At 39.0% G+C, this 22901-nt stretch overlaps 1 protein-coding gene across 1 annotated transcript in view; it reads right to left on the bottom strand.

Moving 5' to 3' along the window:
- ANK3 (ankyrin 3) overlaps positions 1–19078 on the bottom strand; it is a 361275-nt gene extending 342197 nt beyond the window's left edge. Inside the window, 1 exon segment of the mRNA XM_050803013.1 lies at positions 16209–19078. Within this exon segment, the coding sequence (XP_050658970.1) occupies positions 16209–16322 (114 nt within the window). The 5' untranslated portion in view covers positions 16323–19078.
- Positions 19079–22901: the final 3823 nt, after the last annotated feature.

The raw sequence follows: 22901 nt of genomic DNA, 5'->3' as shown, positions 1-22901 counted from the left end.
GGGCTTCTTGTGTGGGGACAAAATTTAAATGTCCATCACTTGACTAAGGCAGTATAGGCAGGGGAATGTCAAAGTTGGAAATAATCAAAACAAGAATGCAAATGAATAACAAGGTCCTGGGAGTTGAAGAGAGATAAAAAACAAGGCAAAAATTGGGTCCTGGGTGAGACCCTAAATAATGAAAGCAGGAGTTGGCATGCCCAAAGCTGAATTTTATGTACTTTCATATAATCGATTCACCATGACATGGCATCGGGAAGATGTCACTGTACTTAAATAGTCAGGAGATGATAGGAAATTTAGGAAGGAATAAAGCCTATTGATGACACTGGAAATTACAAAATGGGAAATGGTCTCCTAGAGGAAAAAAAGTGATCTCATAATCACAGATGGAAGGCAAGACCCCAAAAGGCAAGTAAGGCTGAGATGGTTTTAGAGATAGGTAGCATGCAGGATCTCTCCCTTGCTTTACAATTTGCCCCACCACACTCCATGAATTCTAATATGCTCTTGGAGTGAGGGGCATGGCCATCCTTGTTCTGGCACTGAAAGTGGAATCCTGGGAAACCTTTCAGTCCTGGGCAAACCAGGCCAGGTGCTTACGCTAGCCCCAGGTGAACCGAATGAAGCCTCTTCTCTGCCAGTTGAGAGTCACTGGCCTAAAAGAATTGCAGATGAGTTAATGAAGACTGGAGGAAAAGTACAGAGCCCTGGGCAGAGAGCTGTGTACCTGCTATTATTTCTTCATTCAACAGGACAGAGTCAAGGGGCTAGAAGAGGACACACTGTGATTTGTAGTCCTGCCCAAGGAATGTGTCCTGCAGTGGGAGCACAAGGGATACTATTGTAGCTGGGAGGGACTCTCGGGACCAGTGTGTCAGGGTCCTCGAGATAAAACATACAAGGAAAGGGGCTCCCAGGGGCAACCTTAGGGGCCTTACCAACATTCCAAATCAATACCTGGTGACTTTTCATCAGATGTCTTCACAAAAACGATAATTCCACGTAGAGTATCTTTAGTTTCGTGAGAGAGACAAACAGTTGTAAAATAATAGTTAAGATGAAAGAAATTCCTTCCAGCTGGATAAACCAGCATTTCAGGAAGAGGGTGAGGCTGGAGATGAGCCCCAGGAGTTGAAAGGATTTGTATATATGAGATAGAAGGAGGGACTGCAGGCAGACCAACACAAAGACCCACAGGGACCAAGTACGGTATGCTATGGGGATGGTGAAAAGTAGAGTTATTCTGACCAGAACTAAGGTCAGCTAGAGGATTTTTGGGAAGTGAGTTCTAAATACCAGCTCTGGCTTAAGAATGGAGGACCTGGAATACAATGTTAAAAACAAAACAAAACAAAACAAAACAAAAATCACCAGAAAACCAGGAGAGCAGAAAACAAGAACACAAGAACACTGTGGGTTTAGGAAAAAGATGAAGTGCTGTTGTCCTTTGTGGCATTTTTCATTAAAAAAAAAAAAAAAGAAAGAAAACAAACTGAATATAGAAAAATAAGAGATTAGTTGGCACTTTTTGGTATATTCATAAAGTAGAATGCTATAGGTCCTTAAAAAATTTAAAGAAATATATTTATTGAAGTGGACATATGTTCATTTTTTATGTTCATATTATAATTTTAGTGGAAAAATGAGGTTACAAAAAAGGAGGTACTATTATTATCTCATCTTCATTTGGGAAGAGGAAAAAAGGGAAGAGAAACGAAAGAGAAGGGAGGAAAGAAGAAGTGATGTATATACACACACAGAAAAACATTGAAAAAATCTATTTCAAAATGGAACAGCCATGTTTCTCTGGGTGATCTTTGCCTCTCTAGGTTTAATGCGGTTTCTACAATGGACATCTATTTAGATAGTGAGAAAAATAAGTCCGAAGAATACACACAATGCTCTAGTACATTACAAGTAATCAAGCAGGCATACAAGGGGAACAACAGGTATTAAATACTGTCACAAGCTCTGAAAGCAGTCTTCTTTGCATTGACAGTTAATATTTAGCAAGAAAACCCATCAATTCATGGTTTGCCTACTTCTAATTGTCCCTGAGAAATTGCATATCAGCACTCTTATCAGAATCACTAGAACTGAACTTCTGCTGACGAGTTTCTTCCAAGTGGTTTTTGCTCTGGGAGTCAAGCAGCACTACCATTGGGAGGTCTTTAGTGGGAACTCAAGGTAAACCCATTAAGGCCTGCCTAGGAAAAAAAAAAAAAGAGGACTGGCTTATCACAACTTAGAAAATCTCCCAAGCAGACAGAGGCGCGTGCACTGACTGTTGGGGTGCTGGTGCGCAAGCAGCTAGAGCTGCACTGGGTGGTCTGGGGAATACCACCACACTTCGCTAGAACCCAAGCCTCCTGCCCCACGTTTAATGCCTCCATGATCCACATTTCTTCCTAATACAAATTTGGCTCTGGTTTTAACTGTCCTTGCTGGAATACATATTCCCTACTTGCCCCAACATAAACACATACAGGTACTTATAATTTCCTTATTTATTTACCCTCAGCTTGTAATTCACTTTAGCAAATTCACTTTGCCCGTTTCCACGGATGACTCTCACTAAATATGCTTAGCATAAAATAAACCCTCATTTCTTCCAGGTGGACAAGGGAACAAAGAAAGGAGTGGGGAAGTGGGAGGAATTAACATTTGTTGAATCACTGCATTGGGATGGCCACTTCATGTTCGATTTAATTTAGCCTTCGTATTGTCTCTTCATGGTAGGCGTTATTATGGATGAGGGCACAGGGGCTCAGAGAGCTTAAGTAACCGACTTCAGACTCCATAGAGAAGAAGTAGTAACTGTGTTAAGATTCAAATGCAAGCCGGTCTGCCCCCACAGCCCACGTCCAGGCCCTTTCCCTCATTCCACAGGGCCTCCAAAAATCTGTTTTCCTATTACTTCAGAGATTCCTGGCAGCACTTTAAAAAACAGGCTGGATAAAGCTCTCCGCACAGGCACAATACAGATCGTATTAATAATTTAGTTTCCACTAAAGCTGAAATGGAGGTCTAGGAAAACAGGTCAAAGCTGAGAATGCCAAATGAACATAAGTGTATTCTCCTTTCCTGTGCCACAACAGAATCCTAACTAATCCACCAGAAAGCAGATAAAAACATAATGTCTATCAGATGCCAAATGGATGGCTATATAATTATTTGAATCTTATCCTACAGAAAATCCACTGAAACACGTTATGTAAAATCAAATTACAACCTGCCGCTGAAGACAAGCTCTTCCATGTAGAGCTCAGGAAAAAACCAGAACCTGGACTCACATACTTTGGAGCAAGAGAAAACTCATGCTACCTTAGTCACTGGGCATGACTGGAAAATCAAGACCAGCACTTGCATTGGCCAGGCCATGACCCAGTCAGCAGGGTAAACACATATTTTAAATGCATTCATGGTCACCCTCAAAGATGCAATTTCAGCAAAGATGAGGCACACTCAAAATCTTTTGAAACGAATCAGACTGGAATTGAAGAGATCAGGATCACTAATTCTATAATAATGAAGGCAAACGAATGTGTGAACTTCATCTGCCTGGATTCCTAGTATTAATATATTAACTGTATTTGGAATAAATGCAGATGGAATAAATGTGCATAACAAAGCCATTTATTTTTAGATGGCAAAGAATGGCTCCAGCTGAAGAGGCATAGTAAAACAGGCATCATTAACAATGGCCATGCTTCAAAGGAAAGAAATTAATTACAGGCAGCACTTTTAAACATCAATATGGTTATCTTCCTGTTACTTAAGGACAGGCAAATGTATTCTGGGGTTGACAGAGCTAAGTAAATATACTCATCACGTTATTGAATCGGGGTGCAGTGGCCAAGCCACTGAACAGAGGGACAGCAGGTCCTTGCAGAAGAGGGGAGGGAGCAGGGAACAGTGTGGGGATTCAGTGACCTCAGAAGCTGTGTTCCTTTCAGCATATCCTGTCTCCTTCACCCCTAACCAGTCAGGTAGCAGATATGTGGCCGGGATTTTTAAAACTGGACATTTCAGGGGGTTACTAGAAGAAAACAAAATGCATTGTTCAAGGTTATGATTTTGACAAATGTTACTTCCCTAGACTATTGTAAATACACAGTGCCAATATCAATTATGCGCTTTACGCACCTGATTCAAAATAGCTTTGTGCTTTTGCAATAATATTTAACATCCCCATGTAATATTTGAAGTTAAAAACATAAAGCTTCAGTCATGCACCATTATTACAAAGCACTTTTTAGCTAGTTTTACTACATAAAACAAATGAACAATACTGGTGATGATGAGGGAGGGATAAAAATTACATGACATAAAAATCATTTATATATAGAAAATAATGTAATAAAAATAAAAGTAAAAGCCTTCTCCAAATGCATGAATCTTATATGACTGGTGAATAATCTGCAAACAGAATAAAGGCCAGGGGCAGGGTGCCTTAGAGTCTGATAGCCATGGCTTCAAGTTCAGCCTCTGAATTTATCAGTAATAGTGATAAAAAGCAATTTCTAAGCCTTGATTTCCTCATCAGCAAAATGTGAATAATGTCACCTTACTCAGAGGGTTCATTTAACTGTTATGTGAGACAACAACCTTTGACACCTACCAATTATTTTTATTGTAAATTGAACCTAACTTTTGCTAGCAGGTTTCCTATCAATCCAAACTGAGGTTTGCTAGCAAAGTCTAAAAGCATCTATTTTTGTCTAATCAACTTTTTTTAGAACTTTAGTAGTTTTTGCCAAGTTCCCTCCCTCAAATTCAACTTTTTATTTATTGTTTATATTGTCAAGGAGCAAAACAATCCCCATCACTTCATAAAGCCTATGAGATTTTTCTATCCTGATAATAAGAAAAGAATATGGTAAAGTCGAAGGTGACTCATTTCTAATATTTTGTCTATATTATCAGCTGAAGTAGTTTTTTTGATGCTGGTGTTAATTTCTTACCATTCTACAAATTGCATTTAATTTCTCATCTAAACTCTAAAAATTAGTCTGTTTTAAAGCCCTGAGCAAGATATTTAAAGCCAGATTTTTCCACAGTTTTCTCATAAAAATGATAAGAATAAAATAACAGGCACTGGCAAAACGTGGGAATAGATTCATTTCAAAATGCAAAAAATTGACACTACCAGACTTAAAATATACCACAAAACTATAGTAGCCAAAACAGCATGGTACTGGCATAAAAACAGACATACAGACCAATTAAGCAGAATAGACAATGCAAACATTAATCCACATATCTACAGCCAACTGATTTTTGATGAAGGTGCCAAGAACACTCATTGGGGAAAGGAGAGTTCCTTCAATAATTGATGCTGGGAAAATTGTATATCCATATGCAAAAGAATAAAGAATGAAACTAGACTTTCCCTTCTTACCCTACATAAAAATCAACTCAAAAGGAATCAGAGACCCATATATAAGACCCCAAATGATAAAACTACTAGAAGAAAACATACAGGAAATGCTTTAGGACATTGGCTTGAGAAAATATTTTATGAATAAGTTCTCAAAAGCACAGGCAAAAGCAGCAAAAAGAAACAAATATGATTATATCAAAACTAAAAAACCTCTGCACAGAAAAAAAAAAAAACAATCAACAGAGTGAAAAAACAACCTACAGAATGGGAGAAAATATTTGCAAACTACTCAGCTGACAAGGGATTACTATCCAGCATATACACGTAGCTCAAACATCTCAACAGCAAAAATCCCACACAATCTGATTAAAAAATGGCCAAATTATCTGAACCGACATTTCTCAAAAGAAAACATACAAAGGGTCAACAAATATATGAAAAATGCGAAACATCACTAACCACCATGAAAATGCAAATCAAAACCACAATGAGGTATCATCTCACCCCAGTTAGGATTGCTATTATAAAAAAGACAAAAAATAGAAATAAAAATAACAAACGCTGGCAAGAATGCAGAGAAAAGGGAAATTTTATACACTGTTGGTGGGACTGTAAACTAGTACAGCCAATATAGAGAACAATATGGAGGTTCCTCAAGAAATTACAAATAGAACTACCATATGATTCAGTAATGCCACTACTGGGCATTTATGCAAAGGAAATAAAGTCAGTATGTTGAAGAGATATTTGCACTCCTATGTTTTTTCTGCAGCACGATTCACAATAGCCAAGATATGGAATCAGCCTAGGTGTCCAAAAACAGATGAATGGATAAAGAAAATGTGTACATACACACAATGAAATACTATTCAACCATAAAAAGGAATGAAATCCTGTCATTTGTAGCAACATGGGTAGAACCGGGGGACCTCATGTTAAGTAAAATAAGCCAGGAACAGAAAGTTACACACTGCATGTTCTCATTCATACGTGGAAACTAAAAAAAAGTTGATCTCATAGAAGTAAAAATAACAGAATACTAGAGGCTGGAAAGGTAGGGGAAAGGCAGGTATAGAGGAAAGATTTGTTAAAGGATACAAAATTACACTAGATAAGGAGAGTAAGTTCTAGTATTCTGTATCACAGTGGGATGACTACAGTTAACAATAATATACAGTTTCAAATAGGTACATGGATGATATCAAATGTGTCCAACACAAAAACGATACAAGTTTGAGATGACAAATATGCTAATTATCTTGATCTGATCACTTCACATTATATTGAAACATCACTGTGTAACTCATGAATATGTACATTTGTCAATTTAAAAAAATCGAAGAACCCCCCCCACCCAAATCAGCTGACACAAAGTGATTTTGTCACTTATCTTCAAAAATACAAACGTATTGGGAATTAATCATATTAATTTTTCTTTATTTTAGCATTAATAGAATTATAGTACTGTTAAGGTAGAATGCATTTCCAGTAAATGAAGTACAAGTCATTTGAAGTTGAGTCAATTTATTTATTACATCCAGTAATATCACCCTCCTACTATCTATGTCCCGCTCTTAATGTTCTTTTGGGAGAAAGAGATAAATCACAAAAATGATTCTATATGAGATTTCCTAGGGGAAGAAACCCTTGCATGGCATTTCATGGTCCAGAAAAGATTCATCTCAGGGAGCTCAGTATTCTGTAAAAATGATGCTTTCAGTGTAACACAGAGGCAACTCCAGATGTGAAGAGTGGTGGAAAAAGCACAGGGCTAGAAATCAGACCAATTGGGGTTTGAATTACAGCTTTACACTTACTAATTGTGCAATTTTGGGCAAGTTTTTGAAACTTTCAAAGTATAACTTCCCTAATCCAGAAAATTGGAAAATAATATCCATGCCACAAAGATTCAACAAAATGATCTACATCATGCACGTGGTAGAACGCCTGGCCCACTGTAGTCCCTCAATGAATTACAGCTCAACAAATAACAGGACAGGTAAATTCTGCTTCAGATACTTTTGCTGTTGGATGTCTCACTGGGTAGACCTTCCTGGAACAATAAAAAAATCACAGAGGGTCTATGATGAAAATGTCTAAGGAAAGATGTCCAGGTTTCAGACTCAGTTCTTCTGTTTGGTTTAAGATGAGTGGTAGCATATGAATACACTGATAACTCTAAGTGGCAGTTATGGAAGTGGGCCAGTTTGGTCAGGTGAAGGTTAACCAGCTATATGTAATTGAAAAGTTTAGAGACTCTTGCAAGTAGCAATCAGATCACAGGGAGAAGGGAATCGCTGACAAAGGAAGACAGCCATCGGGCCACCTTAGGTTCAGAAACCAGGTATGACACATAAGTCTACATTGGTCAGATTATTCATTCCTCTCCCAGTCCCCAACTATTCCAAAACTGTAACAACACCGCTATTGTGGACACTGCCTAGATTGGGGGATAAACTGGTGGGTAATGAATCTTATATTGTATTTTGTTTCTTCTCCATAATCACAATACATAAACTATATAATGAAGATTTCTTCATTCAACCCAAGTAGTCTTTTTTTTTTTCCTTTTTCAACATTTATGTTCGAATCTGCAAAATAAAGTTCATTTATTAAAGGAATCATTTGGTACTTCCTGTGTCTGTGCATAGGGTTCTTAAGTTTTCTTTAACATCTACCTCAGCAATCATTTAACTACTGAGAGAAGCTAATTAGTACTAATGTTAATGAATGGAAAAATGTATTTAACATATGAATCTTCAGGAGTATTTCTCAAAATGACAGATTTAATTCCCCAAGGGCTGTGGAAAGTTTGCAAAGAGCTAACTGTGGGACTTTAATGGTTGTCTGGGAATGACAGTCTCTTAGTAAAACTTCATTCACTATATCAATTCAGCAAATAATTTTGAGTGCTTATAAGGTGCAAAAGTTGTTAAAAATATTCCCTCTTTTTCTCAGTTCTTCCACCTCATTCTTGACTACAATCCCTCAATGACATTTGAGAACCTATACTTTAGGAAGGGAAGTTGGAAACTTGCTAAATACACTTTTTATACAAGGAACCTGGCAAAATGCATTTATTTGCAGTATCTCTACTCTTCACAGCATGTATATAAAGAAAAAATAATATCCCTATTTGATCAATGTGGAAACTGAGGCCCGAAGAGATTAAGTTCATGGCCACACAGCTAATTAGTAGCAGCTTCTCTGCGAACTCACATTGAGCCTCAAGGCCCATTCTCTTCAATACCATGAATTGTAATACTTAGCTCCAGATACTTCCTCACATCGCTCCTTATTGTTTGCCTGTTTTATTAATGTTTCTAATCTTCTATTAAACAAAATTTACCATGTTTTCATACTTTCTTTCACTGTATAGATGTTTTACAAAATTGTACTTTATTAGGATAAAAGAATGCTATTCATCTGATTGGTTCCAAGACCAGGTATTTTTGATTTCAGGGGTACCTTCACAGTACCTTACAAATGTCTCAGTCTCTGACTTTCAGTACCTAGAAAATCTTGAACTAACTTTCTTCCAACCCTCTTATGGCCTAGTTCTATTTCCCCATTTTTTACCAGGCAGTCCATACATCCTTCTTCTCCTATGATGATGGTATTAGTAAACTTTTTTTTTCTGCCAAAAGTTGAGCTATATCCAGCAGATATGAATGGTAGTCTCTGTTCTTCCCATTCTAATGAGATATGTCTAAGTTCAAACAAAACTGAGGATATGATCCTAATTAATCAGAAAGTCACCCATGACTGAGAAATCATTTACTAGAACCAATTAAATCTAAATTGAAATCTATATATTTTATAAGCACCTCCCACATTTGTCAATAATAGATGATCCCATTTCATGACTCCACTTTGGTTCCATGAAAGCAGGATCTTGAGTGAATGGAATAAGTACCAGAAAAAAAATCTGACCTATATGTAAATGATTCAAGCTTGATGTCCTTTGGTTTGCTTTTAACTCTCCTACTTTTAGTTTACATAATATAAACTAGAATAACAATTTTTAGTTTACATAATATACACTAGAATAACAATTTGGGCAAAACTATAGCAAATTGCTTTTTATTTCTTGAAAATAAAATGTGAATTATGTAACTGACAATATAATGTTGTATTTAGATATTCTCCTTCAATATTTAAGCTACACCTAAATCTATCTATCTATCTATCTATCTATCTATCTATCTATCTATCTATCTATACCAATGCTTTCACTGTTTTTTCAGTAAGTGGATTCTATTTAAAAATTTTAAATGCAGAAGTACACTAACTTAAGTATGAAAGAATATACAAATCTAGATTTTGCAGTTGAATTTAAATGATTTATTAAAATTTGAATTAGTAAATAATGTAACTTTCAACATCTCAAAAGTGATCATTTTTTTCTTGATATAAGAATTCACCCTGGATGTCCATTGATAAGAATCACCCTTAAGAAAATCTCTCCTGTAGAGGTTTTGATGGCCCAAGCAAGAAACTTAGAACCACACAGGCCTTGGTTCCAAGACCTGGTATTGCTGTGACCTGAGGCAAGTTTCATAAACAAACCTTGGCTTTGGTTAATGCCTCAGTACATTGGCTAACACTAAATACTCACACTAAAGTCCATTTATTCTTCTGTTCATTTGTCTGTACATTCTGAACAACAACAACAACTGCAACACCATGGCTCTTACTTTGTGCCAAGCGCAGCTTTAATACGAACTCACTGAAACCCCATTACAATCTTATACTAAGCACATCCTACTATTACATCCATTTTGCAAGTGGAGAGCCTGAGGCACAGAGAGACTAAATAACTTCTCCAAGGTCAACATCTAACTGATAGTGCCAGAATCTGAACTCAGACAATCTTACTCTATTGTTCACACTCTTAATCATTACATGATACTGCCTCTCATCCACTCATTCACCATCCAGCAAGCCGCAGTTTGGCTGTAGTAGATAATTACACCATCTCTGGCCTCAAGGAGCTCACAGTCTCTTGGTAAGACAGACAGGTAAACACGTAATTATGGTACAGAATATCAAGTATGCTAATTGACCATGCTCCCTGGAGACCTGGAGTCCATATACTCGATGCAGCAGGGAACAGAACAAGTTTCCTTGATCTCATAAAGATCGACACAATCTTCTACCATAGTCCAGCTGCTGCAGTACAAAACCTTACTCTTGCCTGGCATCTTAGATCAGGGTGTCAGAGATACCCAGGTAACTAGGAATGGGGAAAGCCTATAAAATATCAGGATGCACTGAGCTTCAATGGCAAGAAATAACACTATAGTCCATGTCTATAAAAAATCTGTTCTCAAACCCTTAAATTGTGGTTAACCTTAAAGGAGACAGCTAGCACCTCATTACAATAAACCCAGTGGTTAAATAGAGATCCCAAAGTCCTTTGACCCAAGTTCAAGTCTAGGTCCACCACTCACTAGCTATATGACCTCAGACAAGGTATTTTTAAGCCTTAGTTTTACCTATAAAAATGGAGATGAAAATAATGCCTGCCTCATAGGAAAGTCATAGGGAAGAAAAAAGAATAACCCATGGGAATCCCTCTGCACATTGCTGACATACAGTAGGCATCCAACACACTGTTAAGTTGTCATTACACAATGTGTCTGAGGATTTGAAATCCTTGTGTTGGTAATTTTCATTTCTAACTTCCAAAAAATTTTAAAAAAAGAACCTTAAGAAAAAACATTAAAATTTACTGCAGAGGGTAAGAAAAACAGTCACTACAATACTGAATTAGTTAGAGACATAAAGCCTGTCGTTTAAAGTTTCACATGTCTAGAAAATAGCTTATCACTTAGAAGATTTTCTGAAACAAGCCCACTTTGATGTGCAGCTGTGAAAATATTAATGTCACATACTATACACCTTGTATGGCATAGTAGTTAAGAGCGCAAGCTGGAGAGTTAGACTGCCCCAGTTGGAATCCTAGCTCTACCACTGTCTGACTAGGGTGAAAACTTTCGGCAACTAGCTTCAAGGCTCAGCCTCAGTCTCCTTGTCTGTAAGATGGGGATAATAAAAAAAAATACTTTCTCTTCTCACAGGGTTATTAGGAAGATGAAATGAATCTCTACCTATAAAGCAATGTAACACCCTACCTACTGCAGAATAAGTGGTCAATAAATGGCCTGGGAGAAAAGACATGAATCCAGGACATTTAATTCTTCCTCTTCCCCCTTCAAGCCAGGAACTTGGCAGTTATCCTAGAATCCGATCTCTCTCTCACATCCTGCCTACAATCCATTGCCAAGTTCTACTGAGTCTTCCCCTAAATATCTTTGGTACGCAACACCCCCTCTCCACTGGCATAGTCTCCGCCTTGGTTCACACTCAGCATTTCGTGCCTGGATCCCCATCAGAGCTTCCTGACTGCTCTCCCTGCTGCTGCTACAACACGGATGCTTGAGTGACGGCTCTACCCCATAAAGCTATTCACAGTCCTCTCTTCTACCACCACCATTAAGGTCTCTCCCCGCTTTTAGCAGGATGATTTCCAAACTATGCAAGATGGCATAGGAAGATCTTTATGCTCTGGCACCTGCCTACTTTTCGTGCCACGCACTCAGGTCCCATTTGCTCCAGGAATTCCAAAATACTGTTTGTTTCCCACACAGCCTAATAGTCTCTCCTACTTCTATTACTTTGGGAATGAGATTCCTGTTCTTCGGCTTGATTATCTTGCTGACTCCTCTTTCAACTCCACTCAGCTTCACTGAGATTCTCCTCTGAGCGCATCTGAGCCAAGTGAGGGTCTTTCTGTGGACTCCTGAGGCTCTCTCTTCATTCTTTATGGAAAGTGATTAATGGCTCTTATCTTTCTCCCTCCCTGCCTCTTCTGGGCGTTACTGTAGTGTTGCCACTATGCTTTGATTGGCTTTGTCTCCAACATTTGATGCAATGCCTGATCCACAGAAGTCACTCATTAAATGTTTACTGAATGAATACATGAATTCAAGAATGAAGCAATGAATATTTGTTCCCGCTCTGTCACTGACTGACTGTATGTTTGACATCAATAATCAGAAAATATGTTAATCATGGAATTGTCATTTTATCCTAGTATCTAGCACTGTGTCAGGTGCATATACAGAGAGAGATCTACCTACCTATCTGTTGAGAGCAAACTCCACAATGTTTTCTTTTTTAATATAAATTTCATTAGGTCACCTCAAATTTTTTACAGGACCTGGTAAATATATACAAGCATATATTCATATACTAACAAAACCCACTTATGGAACAAATTAGGGTTAATTCCAGTAATATCCCTCACTGTTGAAATGTATTTTATAGTTTATGTGGGGAGAGGGCATGACAGGCAGGTAACATGGTACCAGAAGCCAACAACGACAGGGAATGTGCAAGGACTGCAGCCTGACCACGAGGAGAGCACGTGTGACTTCAGCCCATCATGGCTTTATGGTAGGATGAGCCACCTACCGACCACCGCCCATGGGCCTGGGCCCTGCTGGCAGCAGGGGATATAAACAGCTCTTCTCTGTAACTCAGTCAGGGCAAGGATCCAGTAAAAACCCACCCAAAGGCACTCTATCTACAGTGGCATGCCTCCCACTGGTTGCCAACCTAGGCAGCCCATGAGCAGAGAAGTGTGGAGGGAAAAAGATACGGCAGGGAAGGGCAATTGGAAAGTATGGGGAAGGGGCATTTGTAAGTGCATTGGTAAGCACCTTTTAAACAAGATACTCATTCAAACTTTTTTTAAGGCCAGACAAATTAGTAATAAAAAAGTAAAGGTTCGTCCACCTAGATGCATTTCCTTTCAACAAATGGGAAGATTTTCTTTTTCTTAACACTACTTAAGTTATGTCAAGAATAAAACACATCTTTATTAAAATTCAACTAATTATAAATTCCTAGAAGTTCTGTACTGCTTTTTTTTTGGACTGGTAATCACATATTCATGATTAACATATTCAAAATAGACCATATGCACAATTCACTGGGTTTTTAAAAACTTGATGAAATGTGAATCCAATGTTAAGTCTACATATGCATTATGATTTCATGATAACATATAGTGATATCCCATACTATACGATTCTGTGTCATCAGACCTAATCAAGAAAGCTTCGTCTTTGGCCTTACTCAAACCTGAACTGCAGGAGTGTCATGGACCAAATTCCTTATTTTATAAACTAGATACTCTAGGAGTTTCCCAAACTTTTCTAGTTTGTGATTTTATGAGAGTATCCACTATTACTTTTACGTAATTAAAAGATCCTTGCCAGGCTCAGTGGCTCACACCTGTAATCCCAGCACTTTGGGAGGCCGAGGCAGGTGGATCACCTGAGGTCAGGTGTTTGAGACCAGCCTGGCCAACATGGCGAAACTCCATCTCTATTAAAAGTACAAAAATTATCCAGGCATGTTGGTGGGTGCCTGTAATCCCAGCTACTCAGGAGGCTGAGGCAGGAGAATCGTTTGAACCCAGGAGGCGGGGGTTGCAGTGAGCTGAGATCACGTCACTGCACTCCAGCCTGGGCAACAAGAACAAGACTTCATTTCAAAAAAAAAGAATCCTATACAGTATTTCTGCATATGAACAAGAGTAACTTCCCCATAATATCCCACAAAATACTTAGAAGAAGCATTTTTGATTGACATGAGGTGTACAACATGGAACAAACTAGCCCACAGGCCTTCATTAGAATCTTAGAAAAAGGTGGGGAAAAAGAAACCTAAAGTCATAACAATTCACTTTATAGGGCATGAGGGTCATATATGGCTATGCCACTGAAGGAAATCTAGAGTGTCTTCAAAATAATTCAGTCTTAACTTTGTATATCACAAGTAGTCCATGAAATAATTTGACTATGAATATTGTATCTTCCATAATATACTGTATCTTAGAGAATATACCTATTTTACTATGTTAAGAATGAACAACAGCAATGAAAGTGCTATCCATGCGCTAGTTTTAGGATCTACTCTGAGAGTCCTGAGAACAAAACATTTAAATCCACTTGCACATTTACAATAGAGATATTGATATTTCTCCATGTTCTCTTCTGGTTGCTAAGTGATTTACATTGGACAGACTCTGTTGTACTGGTAACAAAGCACTTTGGTCCACAAAGCATTTGCTACAGCTCAGTGAGTCCAGAAACTCCCTTTGCTTCACCCCTTCCCTATCTTGCTTCCAAGTCAAACAGGGGCCCAGGACAAAGGTGACAGATCTGTCATCACTGCTACAGAAAACTGCTGTACATAAACCTAGCTAGTCTAACAACCCTAACATATAGTGTCAATATTAATATGACACCATATCTTCATACAAATATATGTACCTTTTCCATGTTTCTTAGAAGCTAGTTTATCACGGTGGGGGTAGGCAGAGATGTATGGAGAGGGGGCAAGTGGTAGTGACCTACCCACAGAGAAACCTCATACAATAAAATTAGACCATAATCTAGCAAAGTATGGCAATTTCATAACAACTCTGCCGTGCAAGGCTTTGAAATACGCCTGCACACAATTTCTTAACCCAAGTTTGTATTTTTATGAAAATATATTCAAGAAGTTTATTTACAAGAATATCAAAGTAGGAACTAACTATATTTAACCTCTTGCAGCAAAACAACTGCAGCTCTCCAGCTTCAATCTCAAAGTCAGCTATGCAACAAAAGGCAGAGAGTCTTCTATAGATCCTAATTCTGGAGAAAATGGCAAGAGTACCAGGAATATTCACGGTCACTCCTGAAGAGGGGTCCATGTGGGGGATGAAATCTGCGTGTCATTTAGAAAGCACATGCCTCACTGCTCACAGCAAATTAAGGATATCTTTCCCTTGGGAATTTTCACAAAGACACATAAAAATGCTTTATGACCTGCCTTTCCTTTTCAGATCACAGTTTTAGTCAATTTTTATTAATTATCGTGGAGGAAAAGTGCTTTGGGGTCTTACTCCTGGTTCAGCACCTAGGAGTCATATTTAAGGGCAAACACTCTAATTACTCATGGGCTACAATAAAACACCTCTGACCCAGAATTTTCCTCCTATTTTCCCCCTGCCTTGGAATATCAGTAAGGAATCATCAATGCCTATGCTTTGATCTAAAGCGATCAGTGTTGAAGGTTTCAGGTCACTGGAATTCCTGTGTTCAGGATAATCACTCTCACCCAGCAAATTACCAAACCTCTGTGATTTCAGCTTTATTTAACAAAAGAAAGTTATTTCTAGCAGTTTATTTCCATTGCACAACTTGACAAAAAGCACCTTATAAGAATAAGAGGCAAAAGGAAAGAAAGAGGAAATAAAAGCAAAGCAGGAAATGACTTTTGTGCTACGTCTCTAAGGTCACAGATCTGCCTGGGAAACGCACGCATGTGACACAGTTCCAGCACAAAAGCTCTTTTTCCACGAGACAAACCTCTAAGAAGTACAAAGCCTGGCTCTCTGGCCTCTCCCTCTAACCCAAGGCACCGCAGTGCATTTCACCTTGACTGGGCTGTGAAGAAACTACTTTTGTAACTCCCTCACAACACCTTTCCGTGTCATGGAAACATGCCCATGCCTATATAAAGTGAAGCACACTTTCCGCATAGCCCTGCAATCACCCCACAGGAGAAAACCATCCCTCTTGCCTTGCCCATCCTATGGCCATGGTCTGCCATAGGGTTTATCATCTGTTCCCAATTTACACACCCAATTTACACTCTAGCCAGCATGTAAAAATAAGCTTTAATGCTCCTAACAGATGCCAGGCGGAGATTACAACAAAAAGAATCCAGGCAAGATACATGCTCTGGCATACATAGATACCTTTTTCTTCCGATCCCGGGACCGTTTGCGGTGTTTCCTTTTTTTCTCAGGCTCTTCTTCAGCATTGATTTCTAAATCCCTGTTTTTCTTTAATTGTGAGGCTGCATGAGCCATAATGCATTTAAAAAGATCCTCTCAAGCAGGCACGGCTTCCTTGTAAAAGGTGATATCCTCAGGCACCTTTAATCAGGCTTACAGCAGCATTCCAATCACTAGAGAGAAAGCTTTGACTAGAAGCAGGAAGATATTCACAATGCAAAGATGCTGGAGAAGCTGAAGCTTTTAAAAACCCAAATGATGATGTCTGGACTTCATCCTACACCTTCCTCTACCTGAACCTTTACAGGAGAGTGCAGCCATCATAATGCATTTACCGTAGTGAAGAAGACAGCTGGGACAGAGGAAGCTGTATTATGGCTGTATCCCCTGCCACCAGCTGGAAGTGTCTAAGTGATTCCTCCGAAGGGGGAATGCTGCAAAGGATGCTTCTCCAAAGAGGAAGAATCAAGAGTCACCACACATGCAGAAGCAAAAATCCAGCACTAATTCTGAAAACCTATTTTAGAATCCTTTGAAAAAAAGAAAAGGCTGCAATTTATACATCACCACTAGATCTACACGGAGAATAATTTAACCCCTGATAGAATGGAGCTGTTCCTACTTTAGTTCAACTGCTGATGGTGACAAAATATATAAAATAAGATTTCAAAAAACACACTACATTTTGCTATGGAGATCCTGACTGCATTACGGGGAAAACAATGCATGTATTGCCCGTCTCAACAGTGCATCCTTTATGCTAAACTATCAGCCTAAATGCATTTTGCGGAGAAGACTACACAAGGGCTTGTTGTCTTTTAAAAACAACATGCTGATTACAACACATCATACAGAAAGATGTGAGCATGTTGGTGTATGGAACAGATGCCTGATTCATAGGAGGTTCCCCAGGACTCTCCTCTCATGGGGTCTGAGGGTCAGGAATCTGTGCCGTAATCAGTGTTTCTGAGTCAGTGAAATGCAGATTTGCTTTCATGTTAGGGTTTGCTTCAATCACCTTACTATTTTTGCCACCTGAGTTCTCAATGACCGCAGCCTCTGAATATTCATTATGTGAAGTGAAGCAGCAGCAGTGCTCAAGGCCTGCTGGGGTGTCTTCTGCTAGGATGCACACACTGGAAGAAATCTAATAAGTCGGGAGTCATTTGCACACATACTACACAGTATTCACAGTAAGTGCTTTAGCAAGAAACTGCTGAAATGTCAGGCTGGGCCTAAAACATATGAGACCTAGTAAAAAAAAAAAAAAAGAAAACACACACACATACACACACACCAATTTCACCAAGAAAATGAGCCAGGGAAAAAAAAAAAGAAAAAAGATGTTCTGATGAAAAGACTTTGTTAGCATGTGCCCTTCCAATACAAAAGTCCATAACTTTGGCGGCCGGTGCATTTGATTTTGTAGGGCTGAGTGTGTAGGTGTGTAAAGGACAGAGCACCAGGTCCAGTGCATCATGTGAGGATTTGGTTGGGGTTCTCTGGAGTTGTTGTTCGTCTGCTTCACAAAGAGTGCCAAGCGTGAGTTCCTGCAAACAACTTCTACTCACCATACGTCTAGATTTGGGGTTCAAAGGTCTTTCCTCTTTTCCTCTTGTAGGATGCTTTATAGTCTCTGTGGAGCAGTGATGAAAATGGGAAGGGAAATTCAGGGACCATGGCGTCCCATTCCTACTACCAATGGACTGCGCACTTCTCTGAGGCCTCAAGGCGAACTACAGGGAAACCACGCTGGTCATAGAGTTACCATGGGCCTACTATGTGCACCGATGCTCACGTGCTTGACTTCCACACAAACTGTCTTCATGAAGAAAGAGTTCTGGAAAGTTTCTCCGTTGCCTATGAAACTACACAAAAATGGGGAAAAATGAAGGTGGGGGATGAAATGTAACTCAGATCCGAAACCAGATGAAAGATATTTGGGTCTTTGTAGTAAAAATGAGTGTTTTTGTACTAGGATATTTTACTGTATTAGTAACAGGTGGGGCAGAGTAAAACTTAAACCTTCGTATGCATTTTCCCAATATAAATAATCTTATACTTTTGAAAACATTCATACAATTTCTTTTATTTTCAGTAAGTTGAAGAGAACAGCCAGCTAAAAAGCTGGCGGCTTTCCCACTGGCTCCTGGATCATCTTTTCCTTCTTCCTTTATAGACACTAATGATACTTTAAAATATATTTAGAAGTGTGCTTGATCAAGTAACTTCTCCATCTGAGGCTGGCAAAGCACTATACTTTCTCATTGATTTCTATTGGCAAAACCATAGTTGGAAATTAGGAAAATAAGCCACAGGTATTTTTGAATGTATTTCTCTCTAGAATAATTCTTTGCTTCCCCCAAATGTTCAGAAGTTGAGAATGTGTCATGGCTTTTTAGGACTCCATAATGTGACTTTCTCGTTGCCTTGGATTTTCCCTTATCTCAGTAAGTGGTTAGCCCATCAAAAATAAATCCTAAGGTATAGCTTGCTCAGATTACCTTTTTTACAGAAAATGTGATCTTTTATCTTCCATTTCTAAAGTAGAACTTTGAACAGTGACTCTACTAAGAAAGGCAACCCTGTGGGTCCTAGGTTTTGACTGATATTACTAAAGGCTAAATCCCTTTCTCCCTACACAGCAGACATCCTGACCAGTAACTCTCAAGCTCCTAGTGTACTTATTCTCAACACAAAGGCATTGACTCAAGAGAGCCACAAATGCCAGTTCCCCTCAAAACTGAATTGACAGTTTTATCAATAGTTCTAGAAAGCCTTTATTATAGCTGAAATGAAAACATTAAAAGAACTTTTAAAAACTTGATTCCTTGACTTCACTTAAATTTCAAGAACTTATGGTCATTTGGGAGATTAAAAACTAGTATGAATCTTTAAAGTTCAACTAATTGTCCAACTGGTACAAGCTCATGTGTCTGAGAAGTGGGGCAGATCCCTGGTAGCAACAAGAATGAGATACAAACATGGCCTTAGAGGAAACAAGAGTAAAAGGTTCAGTCAGGCTGATGGTCACCTCCCTCTACCGCAACTTCCCCAGTCCTACTACTTGCCATTGGCCATGAGAATGTGTACGTAGGACTTGCATAGGATGGGCGTGGCCTATGCACGGAATGTCAAAGCTATTAAAAGCTGAGGGTAGGCCAGGCACGGTGGCTCATGTCTGTAATCCCAGCACTTTGGGAGGCTGAGATGGGCAGATCACTTGAGGTCAGGAGTTCAAGACCAACCTGGTCAACATGGTGAAACCCCATCTTTACTAAAAATACAAAAATTAGCTGAGCGTGTTGGTGTGCACCTGTAATCCCAGCTACACGGGAGGCTGAGGCATGAGAATCACTTGAACCCGGGAGGTGGTGGTTGCAGTAAGCCAAGATCACACCACTGCACTCCAGTCTGGGTGACAGAGCAAGACTCCATCCCCCTGCCATCTCCAAAAAAAAAGAAAAAAGAAAAAAATTTCTGAGGACAAAAATTCTTAAGTGACTTCCCTTTCTCAAGAAAAAAAGAAAGAATCTGTTCTTGTTTTAGAAAAGTCCCAGGTACAAGAATTCCTAAACCATGCTTTCAAAATATAGTACAGAGCGATCTTTCAAATTTTTATTAGCTGAAGAAATCATTCTTTGAATACGTCCTACAGGAAAGGTACTTATAATAAACATAACAGTGGAGCTGCATGGCTGAATGGAAAAAATGGTGTCCTGGAGCCCCAGCCCTTTGGCTCTCTCAGCCCTCCTCCAGAAGGCAGCTTTGGTGAGCACAATTTGAAAGCCACCACACTGCCTCAAAGAGCACACTGCCCCAAAGAGTCTCTGTGTTTTCCCAGCTTGTAGCTTTGTTACTAGAAGTTATGTCAAAAAAAGTGATTCTCCATGCACACGTATGTTTATTGTGGCACTATTCACAATAGCAAAGACTTGGAATTAACCCAAATATCCATCAGTGGCAGACTGGATTAAGAAAATGTGGCACATATACACCATGGAATACTACGCAGCCATAAAAAAGGATGAGTTCGTGTCCTTTGTAGGGACATGGATGCAGCTGGAAACCATCATTCTCAGCAAACTATCGCAAGAACAGAAAACCAAATACTGCATGTTCTCACTCATAGGTGGGAATTGAACAATAAGATCACTTGGACACAGGAAGGGGATCATCACACACCAGGTCCTATTGTGGGAAGGGGGAGAGGAAGGGATAGCATTAGGAGATATACCTAATGTAAATGACGAGTTAATGGGTGTAGTACACCAACATGGCACATGTATACATATGTAACAAACCTGCACGTTGTCTACATGTACCCTAGAACTTACAGTATTAAAAAAAAAAAGTGATTCTCTCTACTAAAAATTGTCCCAAATAATTGTTTTTATTTCTTACCAGAACTAACAAGTTTCATGCAGAGTGCTTCCTGCCTGGGCATTATTAGAGCATTAATCTTCTATAAAAACAATTAAAATATCTTTCCACATTGGGCATATGGAGTAATGGGCATACTCCAGATAATATCTAGTCCAGGAATCAAACAATTGTGACTAAGTATGCCACTGAAAATAAAGCCCAAATCAGTTCATTCGGATGCCTTATAGACTTTAGATACACAGCCAAGTATTTCTCCCCACTCATTTTTCACATACACCTTTTCAGGATTTCAAGACAAGCTCTAAATATTAGTTCAGTCAATTAATAACTTGACTACTCTCTCTTGTCATTTCATGTTGTGTCTCTACCTTGTTAAGCTGAGTTGACACACAAACCAATAACAATATATGTGGTTTCTACAGAGATGACACTGTCACATGGAGATTCTGAAGTTACAAGAGCTGTGCACATGTAAAAAATATTACATTGTGATATAAAGAAGGAGAAGTTGGGGAGTATATACAATAATAGAGGATGGAGACAAGAAAGAAACTAAAGAGAGAAATGGTTCCAGGGCTGCCAGGGAGGGTGTGCCTCCTCAACCCTACTCCATGTTCCTGGTAATGAGGCAAGTGTGTGTTTTGATGGAATGAGAACGACTTCATGCTGCACCCACTTCAGTTTTCTCAGAAGCAGAGCAGCCTCGCCACAAGAGATAGTCAAAATATTTCTTCTTCACAAAGAAATCTGGATCCACGATCATTTCATGAATTTTTGGCATCCTAGATGATACCAAAAGACCTAGAGCAGGTTTGGAACAAGGTGAAGGAACAGGAAAGAAAACAAGCACTAAAATTGTCAAGGGTTATAAATGACAAAATAAAAAACACACACCTGGAAAATTTTTAATTCACAGTCTCATATTATTTTTCACTTTTAGATGAGACATATGAAGTTCTTAAAACAAAATACTGTGACTGGATAGCACTGAGGAACTGGTAGCCATTCATACACCCCTTGTAGGGGGTGGCACCTCTGGATAACAAGCACTGGCCTTGGTGCCATCTGTCTTAGCACTTAGTCTGCCCTCTTTCCCCATCCATCTGACTATGCGGCTTGACCTCAGTGCTGGAGAGACAGCCAGCTGGTCCCAAGCACACCAGCTGCTTCTGTGACCTCACATGGGCAGACAGGGGCAGGCACATGAGGAGGCTTCCCCAAGGTCTCTCCATCACACCCACACTGGCCTGCAGAGAGGAGGAGATCCTCCGTTGCACATAGAAGTACCCCACAGCTATATCTGTGGTGTCTGTTCAACCCGAAGGAGTAGACTGGTAGTGCCTGGCAGAGTTCTGAGTGCAAAGCAGGCACCAAGAGAGGGGTGCGAGGAAGATGAACCACATGCCACTTCCTCTCCCCACTCCGGCTCTTATAAAAGGAGGCAGCTGGACTAGATGACTTCGATGACAGTCCTCACTCTTCTAGAATGCTGTGATTTATGTGAAAGGAGGGCTTCAATGTTTGCAAATTTAAAAATATACATAAGAAAGGTTTATTCAAACAGAGTTTATTCAAGCAGAGTTTACTGTATTCTACACTGGCCAATACAGTAGCCACTAGCCATATGTGTCTACTGGGTAGGGAAATGTGAGTAGTGTAACTGGAGAACTAAACATTTAGTTTTATTTAAAATTTCAAATTGATATTCAATTCAGATAGTAGAACACATGCAAGTGTGTTTGGAACAATTTGGATATGCAAATCTACTTTTCTAACTTTAAATTTTATGATATAACATACAGATCAAGTATTTCCGACAAAAATTTTGCATCCAAATTGAGACGTAAAATATATCCCAGGTTTCAAGATTTAGTACCAAAAAATGCAAAGTAGCTCAATGATTTTACATATTGATTCATGCTGAAATAATATTTTGGATACGATCAGTTAAATAAAATATATTACTAAATTAATTTCACTTTCTTAAAGCTTTCTAAATGTGGCTATTCAAAATTTGAAATTAGATGCATGGCTTACACTCTATTCCTACTCGACAGCACTGGTCTAAAGAACTTACAGAGTACTAACAAAAAGAGAGCCCGATCAGTCAGAAATTGTCTTCCTGAAGGCAGCTAATTCATCAAACAAGCAGAGAACACTTAGCAATCAACTACTATGCCTCTTTCTTTCTTTCTCTCTTTCTTTCTTTCTCTCTTTCTTTCTTTCTTTCTTTTTCTTTTTTTTTTTTCTTTTTTTGGTACAGGTGAT

This window comes from Macaca thibetana, chromosome 9 (assembly GCF_024542745.1).
Source record: "Macaca thibetana thibetana isolate TM-01 chromosome 9, ASM2454274v1, whole genome shotgun sequence".
Taxonomy (NCBI): domain Eukaryota; kingdom Metazoa; phylum Chordata; class Mammalia; order Primates; family Cercopithecidae; genus Macaca; species Macaca thibetana.
Note: the sequence above shows the minus strand (reverse complement) of the source record. Positions and strands in the feature narration are given on the sequence as shown.